The sequence below is a fragment of the Aquarana catesbeiana genome, linkage group LG02 (genome assembly GCF_042186555.1).
Source record: "Aquarana catesbeiana isolate 2022-GZ linkage group LG02, ASM4218655v1, whole genome shotgun sequence".
Classification (NCBI taxonomy): Eukaryota; Metazoa; Chordata; class Amphibia; order Anura; family Ranidae; genus Aquarana; species Aquarana catesbeiana.
The window spans coordinates 200,424,249-200,448,406 of NC_133325.1; the positions used below are offsets into that span (position 1 = coordinate 200,424,249).

At 43.1% G+C, this 24,158-nt stretch overlaps 1 protein-coding gene across 6 annotated transcripts in view; it reads left to right on the top strand.

Annotated features, from left to right (window-relative positions):
- ENOX1 (ecto-NOX disulfide-thiol exchanger 1) overlaps nt 1-24,158 on the top strand; it is an 855,443-nt gene that overhangs the window by 562,710 nt on the left and 268,575 nt on the right. For 5 of the 6 annotated variants that reach the window (XM_073614184.1, XM_073614181.1, XM_073614183.1 and 2 more), the window contains 2 exons: nt 5,285-5,416; nt 14,825-14,962. In XM_073614184.1, coding sequence (XP_073470285.1) covers nt 5,332-5,416; nt 14,825-14,962 — 223 coding nt within the window. In that variant the 5' untranslated portion in view covers nt 5,285-5,331. The remainder of the gene's footprint in view (nt 1-5,284; nt 5,417-14,824; nt 14,963-24,158) is intronic. The other variant, XM_073614186.1, reaches the window with a different exon arrangement.

Here is a 24,158-nt window from a genome sequence, read left to right on the forward strand (position 1 = left end):
GGCAGTCCTGTAAGAACATACTTGCTCTACTAGGGTGCCAGCATTCACTCACTTCACTGTGTCTATGGATGAGCAGCATTGTTACCCTAGGACAGTGGCGAACCTTGGCAGCCCTGATGTTTTGAAGTTCTTTGCCATGAGGTGCCATGTTGAAATTCCAGTGACCAGTATGAGAGCGTGAGAGCAATAACACCAAATTTAACACACCTGCTCCCCATTCACACCTGAGACCTTGTAACACTATGGATTCACATGACACCAGGGAGGGAAAATGGCTAATTGGGCCCAATTTGGACATTTTCACTTAGGGGTGTACTCACTTTTGTTGCCAGCTTTTTAGACATTAATGGCTGTGTGTTTAGTTATTTTGAGGGGACAGCAAATTTACACTGTTATACAAGCTGTACACTCACTACTTTACATTGTAGCAAAGTGTCATTTTTTCAGTGTTGTCCCACGAAAAGATATAATAAAATATTTACAAAACCAACAGGAGTTGTAACTGTCCCATACTCTATCCAAAATGAAAAAAAAAAATGCCTACTTTAGCTGCTGGTACCTGGCAGTCCTGTAAGAACATACTTGCTCTACTAGGGTGCCAGCATTCACTCACTTCACTGTGTCTATGGATGAGCAGCATTGTTACCCTAGGACAGTGGCGAACCTTGGCAGCCCTGATGTTTTGGAACTACATTTCCCAGAAAGCTTAACTAACCTGCAGAGTGCATAAGCATCATGGGAAATGTAGTTCCAAAACATCTGAGGTGCCAAGGTTCACCATTACTGCCCTAGGACCCAGGACAGGAAGTGGTTTTGGACATTTACCTCTTCAAAAATAGGAGTGAAGTTCTTTTATTCTCAGTGAAATCTGGTAGCAAGATCAAACTCAATTTCTGGCAGTATTAGCAGTTTTATTATATCTCATTTGTTCATTGACAGACACAGCCTTCTATCTTCATAACGATAGGGTTATATCGCTTCCGCAGGAGTAGGACTAGACAGAACAAAAAAAAACACTTCACCACTCCCATGGGCCGTCCACAGTCAGTTCATAACCCCCTACCTGCTCTAGGTATTCAGTTTTTTTCTGCCTAGTCAGGAGTAAGGACCTGGTTCCCTGCTGGGATCTCTAGTCCTGGGAATTTTTGTCTGTTATTTTCTCTTTCCTGGATTTTTTTCCGGTGAGATCTACAATCAACTGCCGGGCTGGGCGACAGGCTGGATACTTAGATCCAGGGGTCACCCCAGTCTGGCCAGTGAGCGTGTGCAGACCTCAGCTATGCGCTAGGTCGGCCGCGACATAGCCCCACTGGACAGGGTCTGGCCCTGTGAGTGAAATGTCTCACAAGGTCACATACGACCGGGTCTCGGCCTGTGTTGCAGTGTTCCTCATGGCTGACAGCCCCCCACTTCGGTGGCGAGGAGGATCTGTCTGGAGCGTTACCCGTGCACTTCGCTGGAGCGATAAGTAAGGGGCCCCCTGCCTCTCCTTCCCTGGAGGGGTGGGGTGACGCTGGTACTCCCTGGGGTGGTTGGTCCCTCCGGGGTTCTCCTCCATCCCTCCCCCACTCCTTTCCTTCCCGGGTGAGGCCCAGGCTTCTGGCCTAGCGGCTTTGTGGACACACTGTCCCCCCCTTCCACCCTTGGGTTTGCTACTGGGGGGTATCCCTTGGGCCCAGAAGGTGGTTTTTGGGGCCCAGGAGGTGAGTGCCCGGAAGTCCGGGTTCAGGTGACTGGGTGCTGGGGGGGTGGCCCCAGAGTGGGCGGCGGACGCCGCCATTGTTAGTTTGGGGTCCGGGGCCACGCACTTGCGGCGGGCAGCTGAAAATTTAGGCCGCGGCTCTGTGGCCCATCGGCCTGGGTACCGGGTGGGTGGCCCCAGGGCTGGCTGTGGAGGCCGCGTCGCTCCCGTAATTTAGACTGCGGCTTGCGGCCTACAGGCGGATCGGTCCGGTCCCCCTACTTGCGGCAGATGCCCGAAATTTTAGGCCGCGGCCTACCGGCCGGGTACCTCATTGGTGGCCCCGGGGCCAGCTGGGGAGGCCGCGTCGCTCCCTTAATTTAGACCGCGGCTCGCGGCCTACAGGCGGATCAGTCCGGTCCCCCGCTCACGGCAGACAGCCGAAAATTTAGGCCGCGGCTTTTGCAGCCTACTAGGCCGCAGCTCTTGCAGCCTGCTGGGCCATGGCTTCTGCGGCCTGCTGGGCCTGGTGGCCACCTCCTGTGGGGGGCCATGGTCGGTGCCCCCTGTGGGGGGCCATGGTCGGTGCCCCCTGTGGGGGGCCATGGTCGGTGCCCCCTGTGGGGGGCCATGGTCGGTGTCCCTGTGGGGGGCCACGGTCTGTGCCCTGTGAGGGGGCCAAGGTTTGTGCCACCTGTGCCAAGGGTGGAGTCCGTCCGCACACCGGTGGCACTCTTTCATCATGGGGATTTTCTGACTTCTATCAACATCGCGAATGCTACATACGCATTCTGTTATGTGCCTGACTCCAGCACTTCCTCCGTTTTTCCTGTGGGTGGCTAGCATTATGAGCATGTGGTGTTGCCCCTTTGGGTCTGGCCACCGCCCCTCGGGTGTTCACGAGGTGTTGGTCCCAGATCTGGCGTGGTTATGTTGGGGTTTGCGATCCTGGGCTGCCTAGACGATCTTCTTCTCCGACTCCTCGACTACTCCGAGGAGCAATGTAGTTCTTCTACAAACCTTGACTGATTTCAGTTGGAGTCTATACTATCGAAAGTCTGCTTGGCCCTGCCAGATCGTTGTATTATCTGAGCCTGACCCGGGCTTCAGCTCTGGCCAGCGTGTTTCTTCTCCCGGACAATATTCTGGAAGTTGCATGCTGTGTTTTTTCATTTACTGTCCGGCAGGTGGGCTCCTCTGCGGATCTGCATGTGGGTGTTGGGTCCGACGTTATCTATTTTTTGAGGCGATTCCATTTGCACAGTTCCATACAAGCTCCCTTCGGGAGATCCTGGCATAATTGGACAAATACCCAAGGTCTGGACAATTGGATTCGGCTGAGTCAGGAAACCAGAGTTTCCCTAGTCTGGTGGCTTCGCTCTCCGGTTCTTCGGTGGGGTAAAATCCTTTCTCCCCTTGTATTGAACAGGGTGACCACCGAAGCCAATCTGTCCAGGTGGGGAGAGGACCTAGGACTGAGCTCGGCTCAGGGTCGGTGGAATCCGGACTATCGGGTAATATCTTGGAGCTTCATGCGAACAGACTAGTTCTGAATCATGGACAGATCAACTTTGGGGGCTCCCGGTACGGATCCAGTCAGCAAGGCAACAGCAGTGGCTTATGTCCTTCGCCAGGGCGGGCCAAAATAGGCTGTTGGCGGCCTTGGCTGTTGCCGGTATTCTCTGGTGGGCAGATCGGCTCGTTCCAGCCTTTTCTGCCATACTCCTTCCAGGGGTAGAATGCTATAAAATGGATACCTCAGTTGGTTGGGGTTGGACCACGAGGTGGGCCCTTCACTGGGCCGTGTTTCACTGTATTTGTCTCCGCTGGGGCACGCCTGTGGTAGATCTGTTTTGCGTTTTGGCTCAACAGCACGGTACCAAGGTTTCTGGTAGGGTCACGGGATCTTCTGGCAGCTCTAGTGACCCACGTTTACCCAATGCTTTCCTCCTCTCCAGCCTCTGCTGTGGCTTTTTGGCAGGATCATGGCTGTGGTGATTCCGGTCATTTTATTGGCTCCACATGGGTCCTGGTGCACTGGGTACGCCGACCAGGTGCGCCCGGTCGCCAATGTTTCCTTGGCAACTGCTTCTCAGGAAGGACCTACTGTCCAAAGGACCGTTCTTCCATCCTGTTTTTAGAGTTGCTGGTTTTTAACGGCCTGGCTGTGATGAGCCAGGTGCTGCAGTTTCCAACACTGCTGATAGGAGGATAGAAGGTTTCGCACTTCTTGGTGCGTACTTTTTATTCCAGGGAATAGACGTCTGTTTCCACCAGTGCGGTTCTACCGCCGTGGGATCTAAACTTGGTGATTTCGGTTCTCCAGAAGCCTCTCTATCTCTCTCTCATGATATTCGGGAGATTCCAGTACTTACTCTGTCTCGGAAGGTGGCTTCTTGGTGGCTATCACCTCCGCTCACAGGGTGTCAAAAAGGGTGGTGTTATCTTGTCGTTCACCTTACACAGGTTAAGGTGGTGCTTTGCCCCTTATTTACATAGTTCCGTACTTGGATTTCCATTTGAAAAAGGACATTGCGTTGCCTTTCTTGTGTTCCTGGTCAGCACATTCCAAGGAATTTGCCTTATCTGCCCTGAATGGGTTTTTGCAGACGTGCCGAGAAAGGGGGTGTCGTTTTTTTTTCTGTGACCCTTTTCTGAATCGAGGGCTATTCTGTCAGGGATTGGGTGCCTCCGTCCCTGTTACGGCGCATTCTTCTCAGGCGCTTACTGCTTCTTGGGCCTTCTGTCGTCATGCGTCCGTTGTGCAAGTTGGCAAGGCGACCACTGGTTGTCGGTGTACATTTTCACAAGTTCTACGAAGTGGATGGGTTGGCATCTGCGGATGCCTCTTTTGGCCGTAAGTTTTTGCAGGCTGCTGTTTAGAGGGTCTATTCCCTCTTGACGGGGTAGCCTTCAGGTTGCGTTCCAGCTGGTCCTGTGTGAAGCTTCTGTTACCTGGTTGGCTCTTGTATTAGCCTTGGGATTTTTCGTACCCCTCATGTTGGTACTGCTTTGGGACGTCCCTATCGTTATGAAGATAGAAGGCTGTGTCTGTCAATGAACTAATGAGAAAATAGGATTTTTTACCGTAAAATCAATTTCTCTGAGTTCATTGACAGACACAGCACCCACCCCTCTATGGAGTTCTTTTGATACTTCTATTACTGCTTGCTACTAAACTGAATACCTAGAGCAGGGAGGGGGTTATATACTGACTGTGGACGGCCCATGGGAGTTGCCAAGTGTTTTGTTTCTTTGTTCTGCCTAGTCCTACTCCTGCGGAGGCGATATAACCCTATCGTTATGAAGATAGAAGGCTGTGTCTGTCATTGAACTCAGAGAAATGGATTTTACGGTAAGTAAAAAAATCCTATTTTTTTTGCCATGATCAACAAACTATACTAAAATGCTTTTAGTGGTATATTTGAAATAACAGTTCATTGTTAGGGTTTACATATGGGACAGTGAATTCACCTTATTTCTGCTGAAAAGGGTTAGGGGATGAATGTTTAGACAAGGGACAAAATAGTTGGTTTTATTTTTTTTTTCTCTTTGCCTATAATATTGTGTAACTTAATTTCTCTTTTTTTTTTTTCCATTTAGAGTTTAACGAGTTGCTAGTGGAATCTTCAATTAACAAAACAGCTTTCATGTCTCAGAATGATAACAATGCTTTAAGAGCTGTATCCATAGTTGAAAGCACTGAACCGAAACACCCTGCAAAAATGGCAACAGGTAGGAAATCCATTTTACATGATGATGATGTAGCATTGTATTAATGTGCAGAATTTGTATCTTTGCTTGCATTTTGGAAAGGTACATCCCTTGTAATAGGAATGGTGCTTGACAGGTCATCTTTATGGAGATCTCTCCTCTAGTCTGGAAAGATTGAGATAAAAAAAATGAATGATTTCTTTCTTTCCAGCCGAGTTCTCAGCTTTGTTTACTTCCGCTGACCGGACGTGATGTCATAAGTCGCATCCGAGATAAAGGGTTTTGGGAGCCCGGTCCTCAGCCAGGACTTACCAAGGAGAAGAAGAGCAAATGGACTATCTCGGTACAATGTAAAGAGGGATACAATTGATAATATAAACAATCATATAACATTTAGAACAAGTTTATTGATACATAATACATGACAAAAAAAATTCAGTAGTAAGTTAAAAACATATGTGACTTGGTCATGGACAGTGTTTCGACTAGTTTCGCGGATTAAGCCGCTTCATCGGGAAAAACATCTGCAATTTAATTGACACAAGATCAGTGTCAATATAGTCAGTCATACAAAAATTTGTATATATGCATATATACAATCCAGAAAATTGTAAATTGTACGGGGGGGGGAGAGATGTGAGGCTGCTTACCCAAGTCCAGGTGTGCACAAGGCATCACCAGTGGGGTTTCCCGCACCGACTGAGATGGATAAAGCAAAAACTAAAAACTGTCCCCCCCGCCACCTGTAAGATCGATCTAGCGGCTGAACTGCTGCTGTGATTGTTCTTATGGTGCACATAATTGCCGGCTGTAAAAGATGATATCTGAATTATGCCTGCAGCTGCAGGCATCTTTCAGCTATCCCCACTCAAAGTTCACAATGTCATATGACGTGATTGGGCTTGGATTTTTATTAAACTGCACCTGTGTACAAAAAACTCCTACAAACAAATATTAGCCATGAATATGGCAGAAAATGACCTAACCATTGATGCTCATTTCTGCAAATACAGTCAGGTCCATAAATAATGGGACATCGACACAATTCTAATCTTTTTGGCTCTATACACCACCACAATGAATTTGAAATGAAACGAACAAGATGTGCTTTAACTGCAGACTTTCAGCTTTAATTTGAGGGTATATACATCCAAATCAGGTGAACAGTGTAGGAATTACAACAGTTTGTATATGTGCCTCCCACTTTTTAAGGGACCAAAAGTATTGGGACAATTGGCTGCTCAGCTGTTAATGGCCAGGGGTGTGTTATTCCCTCATTATCCCATTTACAAGGAGCAGATAAAAGGTCCAGAGTTCATTTCAAGTGTGCTATTTGCATTTGGAATCTGTTGCTGTCAACTCTCAATATCAGATCCAAAGAGCTGTCACTATCAGTGAAGCAAGCCATCGTTAGGCTGAAAAAACAAAACAAACCCATCAGAGAGATAGCAAAAACATTAGGTGTGGCCAAATCAACTGTTTGGAACATCCTTAAAAAGAAAGAACACAGCGGTGAGCTCAGCAACACTAAAAGACCCGGAAGACCACGGAAAACAACTGTGGTGGATGACCGAAGAATTCTTTCCCTGGTGAAGAAAACACCCTTCACAACAGTTGGCCAGATCAAGAACACTGGTCAGGAGGTAGGTGTATGTGTGTCAAAGTCAACAATCAAGAGAAGACTTCACCAGAGTGAATACAGAGGGTTCACCACAAGATGTAAACCATTGGCGAGCCTCAAAAACAGGAGGGCCAGATTTGAGTTTGCCAAACAACATCTAAAAAAGCCTTCACAATTCTGGAACAACATCCTATGGACAGATGAGACCAAGATCAACTTGTACCAGAGTGATAGAAAGAGAAGAGTATGGAGAAGGAAAGGAACTGCTCATGATCCAAAGCATACCACCTCATCAGTGAAGCATGGTGGTGGTAGTGTCATGGTGTGGGCATGTATCACTGCCAATGGAACTGGTTCTCTTGTATTTATTGATGGTGTGACTTCTGACAAAAGCAGAAGGATGAATTCTGAAGTTTTTCAGGCAATATTAACTGCTCATATTCAGCAAATGCTTCAGAACTCATTGGACGGCACTTCACAGTGCAGATGGACAATGACCCGAAGCATACTGCGAAAGCAACCAAAGAGTTTTTTAAGGGAAAGAAGTGGAATGTTATGCAATGGCCAATTCAGTCACCTTACCTGAATCCGATTGAGCATGCATTTCACTTGCTGAAGAAAAAACTGAAGGGAAAATGCCCCAAGAACAAGCAGGAACTGAAGACAGTTGCAGTAGAGGCCTGGCAGAGCATCACCAGGGATGAAACCCAGCGTCTGGTGATGTCTATGCATTCCAGATTTCAGGCTGTATTTGACTGCATAGGATTTGCAACCAAGTATTAAAAAGTGAAAGTTTGATGGATGATTGTTAATCTGTCCCATTACTTTTGGTCCCTTATAAAGTGGGAGGCACATATACAAACTGTTGTAATTCCTACACCGTTCACCTGATTTGGATGTAAATACCCTCAAATTAAAGGTGAAAGTCTGCAGTTAAAGCACATCTTGTTTGTTTCATTTCAAATCCATTGTGGTGGTGTATAGAGCAAAAAAGATTAGAATTGTGTCAATGTCCCAATATTTATGGACCTAACTGTATGTTACTAGTAACTGTTGTAATCCTTGGCTCTAGGTTCATGTAACCTACATGGTCAGTTACTAGGTTCCAGGTGGTGCGCTCAGCTGCTCCCACTTTCTGATAACATTATCATTTTCCCCTCCCTACCAGTCATCTGCACTCTCACAAAACCATTAAAAGAAGAGTTGAGTCTCAGGAGCGTGCTTCTAAAATCAGGAGATAAACAATTATGTTATTGCAGATGTGCAATCCTAGAGCCTTCACTTGTAAGTGACAGTTAGTTATTTATTTTAAGTACCTAAATAGTGCCATCAATTTAGGCAACGCTTTACATATATATTGCACATTCACATCAGTCCCTGTCCTCAAGCAGCTTACAACCTAAGGTCCCTAACTCATATTCATACATACACATACTAGGGCCAATTTAGACAGGATCCAATTAACCTACCAGCATGTCTTTGGAGTACCCAGAGGAACCTCGCACAGGCACAGGGAGAACATGCACACTCCAGGCACATTAAAAGGTTTATTTTGATGGACAAAGTTGGCATGTTTAAAGACAGTATTAAATGGGCCCCCAGGTGAGCACTTCTTATATTATAAGAAACATATTGTATATGTAACCGTTTTTAATAATTTTCTGTTGTTTCAAAATGATTTGTCGAAAGCTTATATTCCCCTTTAATTAAATACATGTCTGTTTTGTTCTAGATGGCATAATTTATACATGATTTTATAACGGGACGTCAAAATCATTTACAGTTTTATACTTGTCTTTTGGGTATATGGGATTCCAGATAAAAGAGCTTTTTAGCATACTTGAATAGTTCAAAATATAAACATGACAATGCCTTTTAGACATTGACTTGAAAGTTTTATGATGTACTTTAAATTTACAGTAGTACTATGTTTTATGTATAAAAAGAGAATGGAAAATGTTTTATGTATAGGAAGAAATGAAAAACAGTTGTAAATTACTCTTTTGAAGATTATGTGATTGTACTGTAACCAGGTTAGATGCCACTTTTATAATTGAAAATATGGGAATAATAGGAAATCCTGTGACAGACTATGCCTGGGGTTACAGTTATGTGTCTCTCACATCCCCCCACCCCCCCACCCTCCCCTTTCCCCCTCCCCCCTCCCTCTCTCCCCCTCTTTCTTCCTCTCTCCCCCTATCCCTCTCCCCCTTCCTCTCTCTCCCCCTTCCAATCTCTATCTATCTCTCTCTCTCTCTTCCTCTCTCCCTCCCCCCCTTTCCCTCCATCTCCCCCCTCTCCACCTCCACCCCTCTCTCCACCCCCCCCCCCCCCCTAATATATTTATATGGAAGCTGGACTGGTTGCTGTCTTCATTGATGAAATAAAAGCTTTGGCATCTGCTGTGTAGCTCTTGACAGGTAAACTGGCATCTCTGGTAAACCTAGTCAGCGGCTTACTTTTGCACAATCAGTGGAAAACAGAAGGAAGACTAAAAACTTTCCAGCCCCGTTATTTAACTCGTTATCTGTTGTCATTTTTATTTTGTGCATTCAGAAGATGGTCACATCATTGCATAAATCTGACTTTTTTCTCTTTCACCTGTCAGCACATCCCCTTGGTTGAACAGTCAGTGTTTGTTGCATTTGATATGTCATATTTGACAAGGTTGGTTCCAAGCATAAAATAATTTGCCTTTTACAACGCTGACAGCGTACTTACAATGTAGGACACAGTGAATCTATTCATGGGAGATTTGCCATTTCAGAGCCGCTGATAAAACAAAGTCACAGGTTATTGGCAGTAACGTATATCCATTTTTATGCTCTTTTCAAACCAATGCACAGAGCAGTGTTGCCTATATTTTCTTTGTTTTTTTTTATCAGAGCAGAAAAAACACACACTAAAACCAGGCATAGTTCTTTAAACTTCTTTTGGGATATGGTGAATTAAAACATACAACTTTAATTTCAATCAAGTAACTTATGTAGCATTAGCATTGTATTTTATCCTGAGCACTAATATATAAAAGGAAGCACTCAGTCAAAACTTGTAGTGCCTATGTTGTGGGTGGATTGTGGAATGGAGAGAGCCCCTGTCATTGCTGACTCTGTCCCATTACTCTTGTCGGGTGCATGTCTTCTCCTGGTGACACCGACCAGCTGGGACAGGAAGGGAGGAGAAAAGGACACATACAGCACTTAGAATGTTAAGGATTCAAACCTCCGCCATGTTTTATTGCTGTTTGTGCCAGAGATGTCCTGTGTGAGAAATGTCTCCACAGTGATGGACCTAAAAACCTTAAGATGTTCTATCTACACTTTGTTGAAAACTAAGCATACATTTGGCTGGAAGGCCACATTTTTATATAATTTCTTTTACATTGATAAGCAGAGTACAGTGATGGTTTCAGAAAGTAGACCAAACATGTCTTATGGAGGAACGCCCACGTTTTTCTTGATTTGTGATCTTCACAAATGCTTTAGAAAGGTATAGGCCTAATGGATTGCCATCAAAACCACTCCTTCCTGTCCTGTTGCTGTGCTTAGAATTTTAACTGGTAAAGGTTCTAACTGGTTCTAAGTGCTGGTACACACTGGCCGAATATTGCTTGGTTCAACAGAAACCGGGCAATATTGGGCCCGTGTGTACAGAAGCTGGTCTAAGAACCAGCTTTTATCGAACAATCATGCTGAAAAATCAGGGCTTGCAGTCAGTGACTGTGAATGCTAATCACTGTGTTCTGGTTGGAGGGGTAATCTTTCTGTCAGAACACAAGCGGGGAAATCGCTGTACTAACATAGCTTGTGTTAGTTCAGCGATTTGTCAGGTTTTTTTCATTCAGCCCGCTGGGTGTGTTTACCTGACATTAGGCATTGATCACTGATGCTGAGTAGTAATCAACCTTTTAAGGTTGATTACTTTAAGGCATTGTTTCCTAAACACTTTTTTCACTCTTTTAATAAAACTAGTACACACTTTGGTAATGTACTATTATTTGCATTTCAATTAACTAAGTAGGTAAATCCTTCCATCCAGTTTTAATTAGTATTAAGGTGGTTGTACACCTACTTTTACCTACAGGTAAGCCTATATTAAGGCTTACCTGTAGGTGCTGGAAATATCTCCTAAACCTCCACGGTTTAGGAGATATTTGCAAAAAAAAGCTGTGCGCCGATGTCTACAGCGCATGCACACTTTAGAAAGGACAGATCGTGACGTTTCTAAAGGGGTCATGCCATGACTGGCGGCTCCCGCGCGCATGTGCGGGAGTGATGTCACGCGACTCCAGCCAGTAACAGAGCCAGAGTTTGCGGCCCGGAAGGAAGAGTGTTGAAGATGGACGCTCGCTGCTAGTGAGGACAGCGGTGACATCACAGGCTTCGGCGATGCATTGTAGCCCATTATGCTTTACCTTTGCAGGAGAAGAAGTTTAACCCATCAGGGTTTACTTCCTCTTTAATTTTGCCATAGATAATAATTAAAGGTGTTGTAAAGCCTGACCCTACCCATAATAGTTCCTAACTCCTTCTTCTGCACTGCTCAATCTTTGGTGAATCGTTATTTGTGGCTAGGAAAAAGAGCAAGATGTGCGTTTAAAAAATGTATAGCATCTAGGAAGGTGGGAGGAGTAGGGCATGTATTGATTAAAGATAACTACAAGGCTTCGATTCTTACACAATTGAGAACATGGTTCCCCCAGTCCCCAAAGACAAGTTGGCAAGAACTAGAAGAATCCCAAATTCCGGGTAACAATTTGTATGACTTGTTAATGCCCAGCGGATTTAACACCCTAGGGACCACTGCTTTATCCCCTACTATGAAGATCTCACTTCAAGCCTGGGATACACTTCTAGCTATGCAAGTTTGGGACTCCACTACAATAACCCTTTCACTTCCTATCCCCAGCTTACTTGTGATCATTCCAGATCTGCATATAACGCACTGGTTAGAAAAGGGAATGACAACAATAGCTGACCTTATGGTAGGCCCTACACTGAAAACGTTTAGAGCTGTGCAGATAGACTATGGCCTAGAAGACCTTGGACTTTACAGGTTTCTCCAGATTAGCCATTTTCTCCATGCAAACCCACAAACATCTACCCTTCTGCCATGGAGAAATGCTCTTTATCTCACCAAACCCTTCACTAATATTTAAGGTATATCTTTATTCTATAATATTCTGAATAATAAGATGGTATTTACTAATTCCTCTGATTCAAAGCCTGGGAACAAGAGCTAGACACCTCCTACACCTCAGAACAATGGCAAAAAGCACTCCAAACAACCTATGCGGCAATGAAAGGTGTAAATCTTTGGAAATCAACTAAAAAAAAATCTACTTCATTGGTATTTGACACCAGTTAGAATATCCAAATTTGACACCCGATCTTTTCCACTATGTTGGAGGAAATGTGGGTCTAAAGGCACATTATATCACACATTATGGTCATGCACAGCTATTCACACCTTTTGGACTAAGGTCTTTTAATTATAGTCACAAATTCTAGAGTTCCAAATCCCTATTTCTCCAGGTCTGGACATTTTATCTCTAGGTATAGAATCCATCTCTACATCCTCAAGAGATATAGTGATCCATGTTCTGCTAAGTGCTAGGCTGTCCATAAGGAGGAGATGGAGGGACCATGTAGTGCCCACAATAAGTGAGGTCGTCAAGACGACCAATACACACGCCACATGCTAAATAATGTTCGCTGCTTCACAAGGTAAATGCCAAATAATGTGCTCTTGTTGGAATCCGTGGAATGACTGGTACAAACTAAGAAGTTCTGAATACATCCGATTTGCCTTCCTGTGGTTATGTCAAATAACTTTGTGAGAATCGTGCTCTATCACAGCTTAACTCTGCCGGACTGTGTAGATGTATGATTTTATTTTTCTTTCTTATTAGTTCTTTTTATTTCAGTTTTCTCGATTTTGTCTACATTGCTAATGTTTTTTTTTTTGTTCTTTTATGTTCTTTTATATGTAAGGTTGAGTTCACATTTTAGAGCTGCTACAAAGCAACTTATATAAGAATACAACTTGATTTCTATATATCTGCTTAAAAATTGCTGATGCTTTCAGATGTTATTGTATACTGTAGCCTCCCTGGTGGTATGATTATGTCAGATTTTTGCGTCTCAAAGTGGTACAATTATTTTGCATAGAAACTTGGGGTTTTATATTGTAGGCCTCTAATTCTTTGCAATAGCACACTTAAATCTGTCCACCAAGAGTCTAGTAGATATCCCGGGTATGATGAAGTTTGAAACACAAAATCATAAATTTTAATATAATAAATATAAATAATTATAAACAAATAATATAATAATAAAATAAATTTCCCCACAATTCACTATCGCTCAATTCTGCAAGTGTTCTAATTTGCTATCGCTGTTTTATAGCTGGTCTAAAATCACTTTTGACATAAAGGGACACTTTTTGGTTTCTATGGACAATCTCAAGTTCCAGACAGAAAGAACAGTATATATAATATAAAACTGCATGCAGGGCATTGGACAAGGCACTTGGGACAAAAGGGATCTGAAATAATTTCATACAGTAATGTAATCTGTAAGATTACAGTGTACTGTATGTATTATGATTTTTCACTTTTTTGAATTTGCCGCCGGGCTCTGCCCCCCGTGAGTCACGAAGCTCGCAGGGAATGGAGTCCGGCATAGAGAGCCATCGGGCGGAGAACAGAGCCCACGGACACAGCGGGGGGACATCGCAGGATCCTGGGGACAAGGTAAGTATACCGCACCAGGATCCTGCAATGCAATCCCGAATGTGGCTCGGGGTTACCACTAATGGTACTGAAATTTAACCCAGAGCCACACTCGGGAAAGGTTAATAAAAAATTACTGAAATTAAAGGTGTTGTAAAGCCTAAACATGTTTTACCTTAATGCATTCCTTGCATTAAGGTAAAACATGTTTAGGTGTCAGCATTCCTCCTCAGCTCCCTTTTTCTTACCTGAGTCCTCACTCGATCCAGCACCATGCACATCTGCAGCTCTTCTCTCCCCTCACTTCCGAGTCTCGCTGGCTTTGCTGTGGCACCGGGAGCCATTGGCCAAAGCCAGTGATGAGGGAGTGGTTCGGGGACAGTGTCTGTGTCAATCGAGCACCCACGAGTGCCCCCATAGGAACCAGCTTCCCATGGGGGCAGTGGACGAGGGGGGGGGGGTCAGGAGCGCCGGCGGGGGACCTGAAAAGAGGTGGTTTGCGGCCGTTTCCATTACACAGAGCAGGTAAGTATAGACATGTTTGTTTTTTTTTGTTTTTTTAATTACTTTTACAGTCACTTTAAATAAAGCCAAAACTTTTTCATTTTGGATAGAGTAGGGTTATCGTATACAGTCATATGACATTGCATGTGCAATACCATCTACCCAAAATGCAGATCGTAGGTCTCCTAAGCGCAGTAACCCCCCCCCAGTTTTGCCAAGTCCATGCATAGGAATAGAATTAGAATTGTTCTGTTACTGTGTTTAGAATTTAACTGGTAAAGCTTAAGACACTGATTCTAAGTGCTGGTACATACGAGCCAAATATCACCCGGTTCAACAGAAACTGACCAATATTCGGCCCGTGTTATTAAATTAATTTAAAATGATTACATTTAGAATTACGCTCATTTTATTGTGCTGAACTAACTTTATTTACTCAAACGGGAGTATTGCCGTTTGATTTCAAACGGCCATTCTATTTAAAAGCCATTCTAAACCAGTGCACTGATTTGGATGTTTGCCTAGAGACTGTCATTTTTATATTCACTAAAACTCTCTGACTTGTTTGCAGCAGCTGATGCTCTGGGAAGTATAGCTATCGATGCAACACACCTCACCATGTCAGTCACAGACCCGACAGCCTGGGCCACTGCTATGAATAATCTTGGGATGGTCCCTGTAGGACTGGCTGGCCAGCAATTGGTTTCAGGTAAGAATTCCTACTAGAGCTAAGATTCTGCTAATGTGAGTGAAACATGAGTGCATCAGGCTCCACATAATGACATTTTATTTATTTATATTTATCCTGCTTGGATACCGTGTGATAATAAACGCTACCATCTGTAAAATAGTCCAGTAAGTCAGCTACAATTCTTTAGGGCACAGTGTTCTGAGAAATAAGCTGTATCCCCAGACTTGTAGAAAGGGGAGATGCTCAGCTGCTGAGAATGGAGGATATGGGGAAGGTGATTATCCTTTTATACTAGACTTTCTATGTATGCTGGCAGAAGAAAAACACAGGCATTGGCTGAAACCTCCTGCCAGGAGCTGGAGCATTGAGCTCTGTAAGCTGGCGCCGAAAGTGCATACAGATAACAAGGGATTAAAATAAACCCAAGCTTTGCAGAGAAGCCTGCGCTATATTCTTAATTAACAACTATTTTGAGCCTCTGTAGATGTATTTTAATTATTTTATTCTATTTTGTTTCTATGTGTTGTGAAATTAGCAGAGTTATTGTTTTTGAAATTGAACATTCTGTGAAATAAAGCAAGAGGATTCTATTTCACACTATATATTCATTAGGTGGCTGCTTACAGCGACCTACAAATTAAGTTCAGTCTCTGGGGAAGAAATGTACTACGGTAATTCTGAATAAACAATAGCCACATATTTATATATGAATATATATTTATTTATTTCCAAAGTCAGGTACGAGACGCAGGTAGCACGATGCAGTATTTGTATTCTAAAATAAATTTGGGAATATTAATAACAGCTTTCCATTAATATTTAAAGCAGGCCTCTGACATTATTTACACACATAATTTGATCCTGTCTGGAAAATGTATAAGGTCATGCTTGGTGTTTTTTTTTTTTTTTTGTACAATTTTCTACACTGTAAATCTAATAATCTCAGAATTGAACAGTAGATGATTTAGTAATAAAACAAAAGTAGGAGAGTTTATGTACAGACAGCGGGACAGATAGACTCCTTTGTTGGAAGTACTCAGCACACATCTCATTGAATGAAATTCCCAGAGAATATGCAGAGAATCACATGGCCTACAACCAGATATAAATGTAGCCTACACTGAATCCTACCAGAGTTTTGGACAACATGATTCTATTTGTCAAATAGTCATGGCATAGGTTGTGATGCTGGCACACAATTTTCGTGTGGGTGAGCTGCACTAGACTTCTATTCTGTCTCGTGGTTTTGGTGTGCTTTTAGAAAGCACACCAAACTCCTGCATGCCAAAGCACAGTGAGAGCGCGCCAGAACATTGTGAGAATTAGGCCTGATTCACACTTATGCAGGTTTCAGTTTGCATATTCCAGGTGCATTTTGTGTTTTTCAATACATTCTTTTGATCGATTGAAGTCTGGGGAACCAAAAACCAGAAAAAAGTCCCTGGCCCTTTCCATAAAATGCACAGATGTGAACAAGACCCATAGGAAACCATGATAAATGGACTGTAGTATGTTTCTGCAAAACTGAAATTGCACTAAAAAATGCATAGGTGTGAACCAGGCCTAAAGATGTTTGCAGCCATGGCCCAGTGCATGACTAAACCATTATACCAAGCAGGTGCTAATTAGATCAACATGATAGCATTTAGGGTAAACCAAATAATAACTCATTGTACTGCTGCTTCTGAGCAACACCAGTATCAACACCATGGTTTGTTAACATATTGTAGAGTTGGTTTCAGGCTCTGCAATATAAATCTCGCTTCTTCTATTAGCTGGAAATAATTCCTTCTCCGCTAGAGGAGAGCATGCACTGTTCACATATGCTGTTTAAAGAGCCTGGATCATCCGTTACTGAGCTTGAGCAGGAAGTGCAAACTGTGTATGCACTTAGTTTGAATGGCTGAGAGCAGCTACTAACGGGCAGAATATCATAATGCTCAGCTCGTCCTTTAAACATCAGAATGATGGGGGATAGGGGGCCATGTTTTTTGGGGGGGAAAAGCCCCCTCCAACAGCTGCATTTTTAATAGGAGGATGCACACAGTTTAAAACAGGAGGAGCTCTTATGTGTACTATTCAGAGAATATGAAATTGCATAGGGGGATTTTTGGAAAACTGATCCCATCACCACTCCCATTTGCTGTAAGTAGAGGTCCCAGCAAAAAGAAAAGAAGTTGTGGGTCAAGATAAACTGTGTCCGTGGAGTAATTTACTTAGCAGGCTGGTCCACTTTCTAAAGATACTGCAGACAGGCTGCAATGCCATCATCATTGGTAATGCTGGTACTGTAGGTAGGGATTCCACATCCATAGTGGATAGGATGGTTCCTTTAGGCTCCTTTCACACTGGGGCTGTTTGCAGGTGCTATTGTACTAAAAATAGCGCCTGCAAACTGACCTGGAACTGCCGCTGCTGTGTCTCCAGTGTGAAAGCCCGAGGGCTTTCACACTGGAGCGATGCATTGGCAGGAGGGAAAAAAAACTCCTGCAAACAGCATCTTTGAAGCGCTGAAGGAGCAGTGTATACCCCGCTCCTAAACTGCTCCTGCCCATTGAAATCAATGGGGCAGCATGGCTATACTGCCGGCATAGCGCTGCTTTGAGGGCGGTTTAACCCTTTTTCGGCCGCTAGCGGGGGTTAAAACTGCCCCGCTAGCAGCCGAATACCGCCGCTAAAGCGACGGTAAAGCACCTCTAAAAATAGCGGCGTTTTACCACCGGTGCCCCCACCACCCCAGTGTGAAAGGGGCCTTAAGTACAGTGGAAATGGCAGGAAATTCCTTTTAGGGGAATTGTGCTGTGATTGCAGCTTGTTGTTCCATGGACCAAATAGTTTTATATTTTTCACCAAACCCGGGATCAAGCATGACTAAAAGACATCACTACCTCCTTGCTGGTGTAGTGATCAGAGCGTTTCCTGTGGATGTGTACTGACGACTTATCCAGGGATATGCGCCTGTTCACCTGTATTTCATGTGGATTTTTCCAGCCAAACATGGATTTTTCATATCATTGTTTTTATTATTAGTCTCCTTTTGTGTCTACATAGTGAACCTTTCTATATAAAGATAAAGTCACCCAAAATGTAAATCTACCCTGATGAAGTAAAATATATACCAATCCATTCCGAAACATGTTGGGATACATGCTAGAAATCTTCATGGGCTGACCACAGTTTGACTCTGGCAGTACCTGGATATATTCACCTTTTGGGTTTGACATATACATGTATAACTTGGTTCATTGGTATACCTTGTATATATATATTTTTTTTCTTTTATTGATTTTCAAAAAACAGACAACAAACAAAAATGAATACTTTCAGCAATTAAATAAACTATATGCATAGAAAACAAAACACACAAAAAAAAAAAATAACCCCACATACATACATACATACATACATTGGTCATACCTGGTTCCTGTGCCAGTTTAATTTTAAAGAAAGGTGTTATCCCATGTTACATATGTACACCTAGAGTTTTCACATAATCATGAGTCCTTGCCCAATAACTAATGGAGAGATAGCCAAAAGTCATATTCCTCTAGGAGGCTATTGAGGCTGTAGAGGGGTGCGTGAGCCATTTGGACCAAACCTTTTCATATTTAAGGAGACAACCCCTATTTATATATGTTTCTTTGTATAATGGTAAGCTATTATTAATGAGTTGTTTCCACAAAGTCAGCAATGGGGGGGGGGGGGGTTTCTTCCAGCTGAGAGCTATAGCTTTACGAGCATAGAACAAAAGCAGCCCCATACCTTGTATATTTTAACATTATTGTCTATGGCTATGTTCATAAATGTTATCATATTGTGTACTCAATAAAAGTGGCACTGCGTTGCCTTTTATCTATTTTTCTACTCAAATTTTCTGCCTAAAAAGTCCTAGGGGGCTGCCCCTATTGCACTTGATGCATAGCACTTTTTTATCTGTATTTAGGATGTTGGCAGTTTTACACATTCAATTCCCATTAAAAAAAAAAAAAAAATTCTCTATATTTTTAGTGAGCGTTCCAAAACCCATATAGATTTTGGGTCTGCCTGAGTTTCTCTGTTGATGGATTTTGGGAAGCATGTAAAAACAGTTCACTTTTGGTTCCTCTGGTATTGGGGTCAAATTCCTGATGATGGGCCTTTCATGTGTGAGGTTTTTTTCATGGGTTGTGTTGTTTGGTGTAGCGTTTGCTAGCTTACCTGTGTGTTCTGCTCAGTATAGACACTGGTGTCCATTATGACTATGGCATCGCTTTGCAGACTGTATGATAATCTTGTTCTATTTCAAGAAAACGAAGGTTGTTTGTTCCTGTGCAGTTCCTAGGATTCCAGGTGAATTCCTGTTCTAGGTTTTAATTTGGTTTGGTTAATTTGTGGTTCATCTGGTCATGAACTCCTCCATGTCACCACATAGTTTTTTTGTTTTCTGTAGATTTTGCTGGGCAGAATGTAAATCCTTTTGAAAGTATAGCAATTTCTGTTTCTGAAGGTTTGTATGAGGAGAGGTTGACAACATTTTGGCTGTTTCCGTGTGTCTCCGTGTGAGTTGAGGCATCCAGATTTGAGTCTTTCAAGATTTTTTTTTTTCCTGTTGTTAAAGTGTATTTATTGTAAGGCCTCATGTACATTGGTGCTGGTAAACAGACGTTTAGGAGCAGTTGGGCATTTTTTTTAAACTGCTCCTGAACTCTTCTCCTCTACGTTATCTTATCAGTACATGTACACAGGGTCGTTTATAGTCGTTTCTAGGCAGTTGAGTTTAGAGGCCTTTTTTGGAAAGCAAAAAAATGTGTTCAGATGCTGAGTTTAGAGGCATTTCAATCGCCAAATGCTTCTAAACGTGGCTAAACGCGGTAACTCACATTTAGCTGCATTTCGTTTACAGGCGTTTTTCATTTTTGGACGTTTTAAACATGGGTTACAATCTGTCAAATTAAATCATTCAGGAGAGGTTGTAGAAACTTCACGTGTACATTAAGCCTAAAAGTTTAAATTATATATTCATTACCACATTGCATTTCATATACTTCTAGCCTACCCCTATTCTAAACAATCTGGAAGCTTATAAACTTTACGTCCTGAAGAATCCCACACGTTTACTTCCTTGAATTATTTGACACATAGTCACTATGAATAAATAAAAACGAATTTCTTTTGTACTTAGTGTGAAAATGTGTGTACAGAGCTGCATCCACCATAAATCAGAATACTAGCTGTCATAACCAATAAACACACATAATAAGTGTGCATCAACACAAACAACCAAAATCTAGAGTACAATATAAGTGGAAAAAGCATATCAAAGTGCGATGAAGTGAAAATCTTCAAGCATGCTTGAAGAAAAAACTAAGAGAGTTCAAATGAAATAGAGCATTCAGCAATTCACCAATCAAGCGAATATATCTTTGAGATCAAGAGATGACCAAACACCTTGTGCTCACCACCACAGGTAATATTGCCCTCCTACCAGATAAAACTGATCCCTATGACAGAGATCAAGCAAACATTTGGTAACAAACCTCCAGATATCTCACACAGTTCTTGGCAAACCACCAACTTTAAACCTCAGTCACTCCATAGGTCAGCATGTCAGGTCGGAAAGCACCCACACTCATAGAAAGGGACAGAGGTCGCACATAGTGTGAAACCGCTATGTAAATTTTTATTAAAAATGAACAGGTACAGGAGTAGATTAAAAAGCAGCATGTAACAAGCACGTCACCAACATCACTCAGCGGGCTTGATGACATCACCGGCCAAGCACCGCCCAGCATGTTTTACCGTCAAACAGCATTGTCATGGGAACAGGAGCACATATTCACTATGCCCTAACAATATGCGTCGCTGTGCCACACATCTTACAGAGCCTGTCTTCTGAACTACAGGGGTGCAGAGATGAGTTTCAGGAGGCAGAGGCAGTTTCAGGGAGCATACAACATCATTGATTGCAAGCATGGTGCCATGGGATATGTAGTCCTTAGAATTTGAAAGTAAATCAAATTAATGAGTAGAGAAGCTGCAAAGCATGCTGGGAATCCAGCAAGTAGTGGAATGTGATGACCAGCCTCCCCGGACGTGTGCAAACTGGCTCGGTTGAGAAACCTGCATCCAATTTGCATATGTGTGAATCAGCCTTAGGCTGTGGCAGTCTTTCACAGCTCCTGGAAGATAGATGTATTGCAAATCTACGGTTGTATGTGTGTAGAGTGGGTGCAAAATTTTGAGCCCTTGTGGGATTAGATGTTTCATTTTGCATGTTGTCAAGATGTCACTGTCCAGTTAACTTAGTTTCTTCAGATGGTTTTTTTAGTTACTCTTTTTTTTGCTTTGTGAGAATAGAGCCTCAAGATTTTTGTCTTGGGCTAATATTTAAAGTATAATTAAAGGTGAAACTTTTTTTTTAGTTTTTGGATAGAGTGAAGAGGGATTAAGACCCATGTCAGGTTTATTATTGCTGTCTGTATACCCCTTAGGGAGAACCGCCCTCTCTATTTGTTCTGTTTATCATTCTCATTAAAAGCGTAGGAAAATCCCAAATTTTGGGTTGAACAGTAATAGAGGGGAAATCTTTCAAAGGGGACACCAGTTCTAGTTACCTTGGTGACAACCAGGGATTCCCTCATTTTGGAAGGATTTTTCTCTCACTTCCTGCTTTGACTGGGAACAGGAAGTGAAGGGAAATTGCAAAAACTGACAGGGCATATAATATTTATACTTTAACGCTTTACTGTTATGCTGTACATTTCTGCATTGTTTTTTCTTTTATATGAGTAGAGGTTAAAAAGTTTGCATTTGGAGAGTAAAGCTGGCCACACACTAGTAAATTGTTGAACGAATGTTCGTATAAACACTTATATGAGAATTCTCATTACATTTGATGACTTGATGAATATCGTTCAAAAGCACTTCAGATTTAACATTCAGTTTTGGAATGAATGTCATTTCCCATACTAAAGCCACAGACGCTGTTAGAAATGTATTTGTTCAAAAAAAAAATTCCCATCCTGCTCCTTTGTATTTTCTCATCACTATGGTCAAAAACAAGTCAATTTGACCCCAAATAACAGTTTAAAAATCAAACCATTTTTCAAACAAAATTCCACTATGGCCAGCTTATGAGAGAACAATGGCCAAAGATTTTTTGGTCATACTTCTCTTCTGGGTAACAGGAATGCACTTACTTTTGCTCTCCTGTGACCCAGAGCCAGCTTATAGCTATTGCCCACAATCAGCTGACACCACAAAGCTGTTCCATGCTCTGGAAGGATCCCAGCCATATTGTCCGGATCCACCCAGCTGCTTTATCTTATACTAACAGTTGCTGACACTCTTAGCTGTCAGAGTACCCATAAAGTGACTGCTTTCACTGCAGTCACTGTTTGGTCAACAATTTTCCACCCAGGTGGGCTAGACCTGACACCCTGTTGAATTGGTCAGAAATGTTTTAACAGTAAAAGTTTTTATTTATTTAGAAAAATAAAAAAAAAGGTACAAACAAAGCATGGACAGATCATGAAGTACAGTTCTTGCACATTGTTACATGTCACATAGTTATTGTGGGCATGAGAATGAGCATAATAAATACAAGATTTATATAGGTGAGAGTACAACATTTAGGATCATGTAATAAAACAAAGGAGGAGAGTGTTAAGAATACAGATACACAGCTATCCTACGGCAGCCCCACCCCCCAGATTCAGGGGTGAGAGGAGGGGGGGAGGAGAAGAGGCTGAGTTGGGGGGGGGGAGGGAAGAGGGCCAAGGACCACTCATCACACTTTATTTGCCGTACTCAATTATTATTATGTGGTCCAGTACAACATTATGTGGTCCAGTACAACAGTTAGGATCATGTAATAAAACGAAGGAGGAGAGTGTTAAGAATACAGATACGCAGCTATCCTACGGCAGCCCCACCCCCCCCAGATTCAGGGGTGAGAGGAGGGAGGAGAAGAGGCTGATGTGGGGGGGAAGGGAAGAGGGCCAAGGACCACTCATCACACTTTCTTATTTGCCGTACTCAATTATTATTATGTGGTCCAGCGAGTCTCAGCCACAGGCTTCAACCCAGTTTGACCAGATTTTGTCATATTTTGTTGGACAGTTTCTGCTTTCATACGTAATTTTATAGAGTGGTAACACCTTATTTATTGTGTTTTGCCAAGAGGATTTCGTAGGAAGCTCTGTTCCCCTCCATCTCAGGAGGATTTCTCTCCTAGCGTAGAATAGGGTGAAGGTCATGCACAGTTTGATGTATCTGTCTCCCTCTGTGTCACCCAGATAGCTAAGTAAGAAGAGGAGCGGGTCCAGTGGTACCTCAACTCCACAGATCACGGTCATGGCGTCCACCACCTCCTGCCAGTATGGGCGAATTTTTGGGCAAGTCCAAACCATATGGAAAAAAGAGCCCTGTTCAAGGGAACATCTTGTACACAGTGGACTGAGGGAGGGATATATATTGGCAAGTCTCTGTGGAGTGTAGTATGCCCTGTGTAAAAGCTTCAATTGCCTGAAGCGGTCTCTAGAGACAATCATAGAGGGAATATATGAAGTGACAGATTCCTCACAGATATCCTCGTCAAGGTTAGGGATGTCTTCCCTCCATTTGCCTAAAGTGACCGTGGTGTCAGTATCATGAGCTACCGTGAGGTATAGATAGAGGGAAGAGAGGGGTTTTCCTATCACTCCCAAGATGAGGAGTCGCTCAATCGAGTCCGACTCAAGAGTGACTGGATTTGGAAATTGTAAGGTGAGGGCATGTCAGAGCTGCCAATATCTGAACTGAAAGGAGCAGGGGAGGTCATAGGCCCATCTTAGTTCCTGAAATGTCACGATCTTACCGTTTGGCATCACTTGCTTCAGAGTTAGAATTCCCCGTTCAGCCCACGTCGCAGGGTCAGGCACTGTATTTAAGTGAGGAGGGAGGGGTTTACCCCAAGAAGGGGTGTGGGGGGAGACAGCTGTTGGTCTGCCCCCAGTTGTCCTGGAACATTGCCACACCCGTATGGTAGTTTTCATAGGCCCCGTTATGCAGGGATGTGCTTTACAGCCCCTAAATACCAAGTTGGAGAGTGCCACATATGACCCGAGAATCGCAGCCTTCTAAGTGATGGCCAGGTTCTGTTTAGGCTGGGAGAACCACCATCTGACCATCACTAGGACCGCTGCCCAGTAGTATACGAGGAGATTTGGAAGGGACAGACCCCCATTGGACAGAG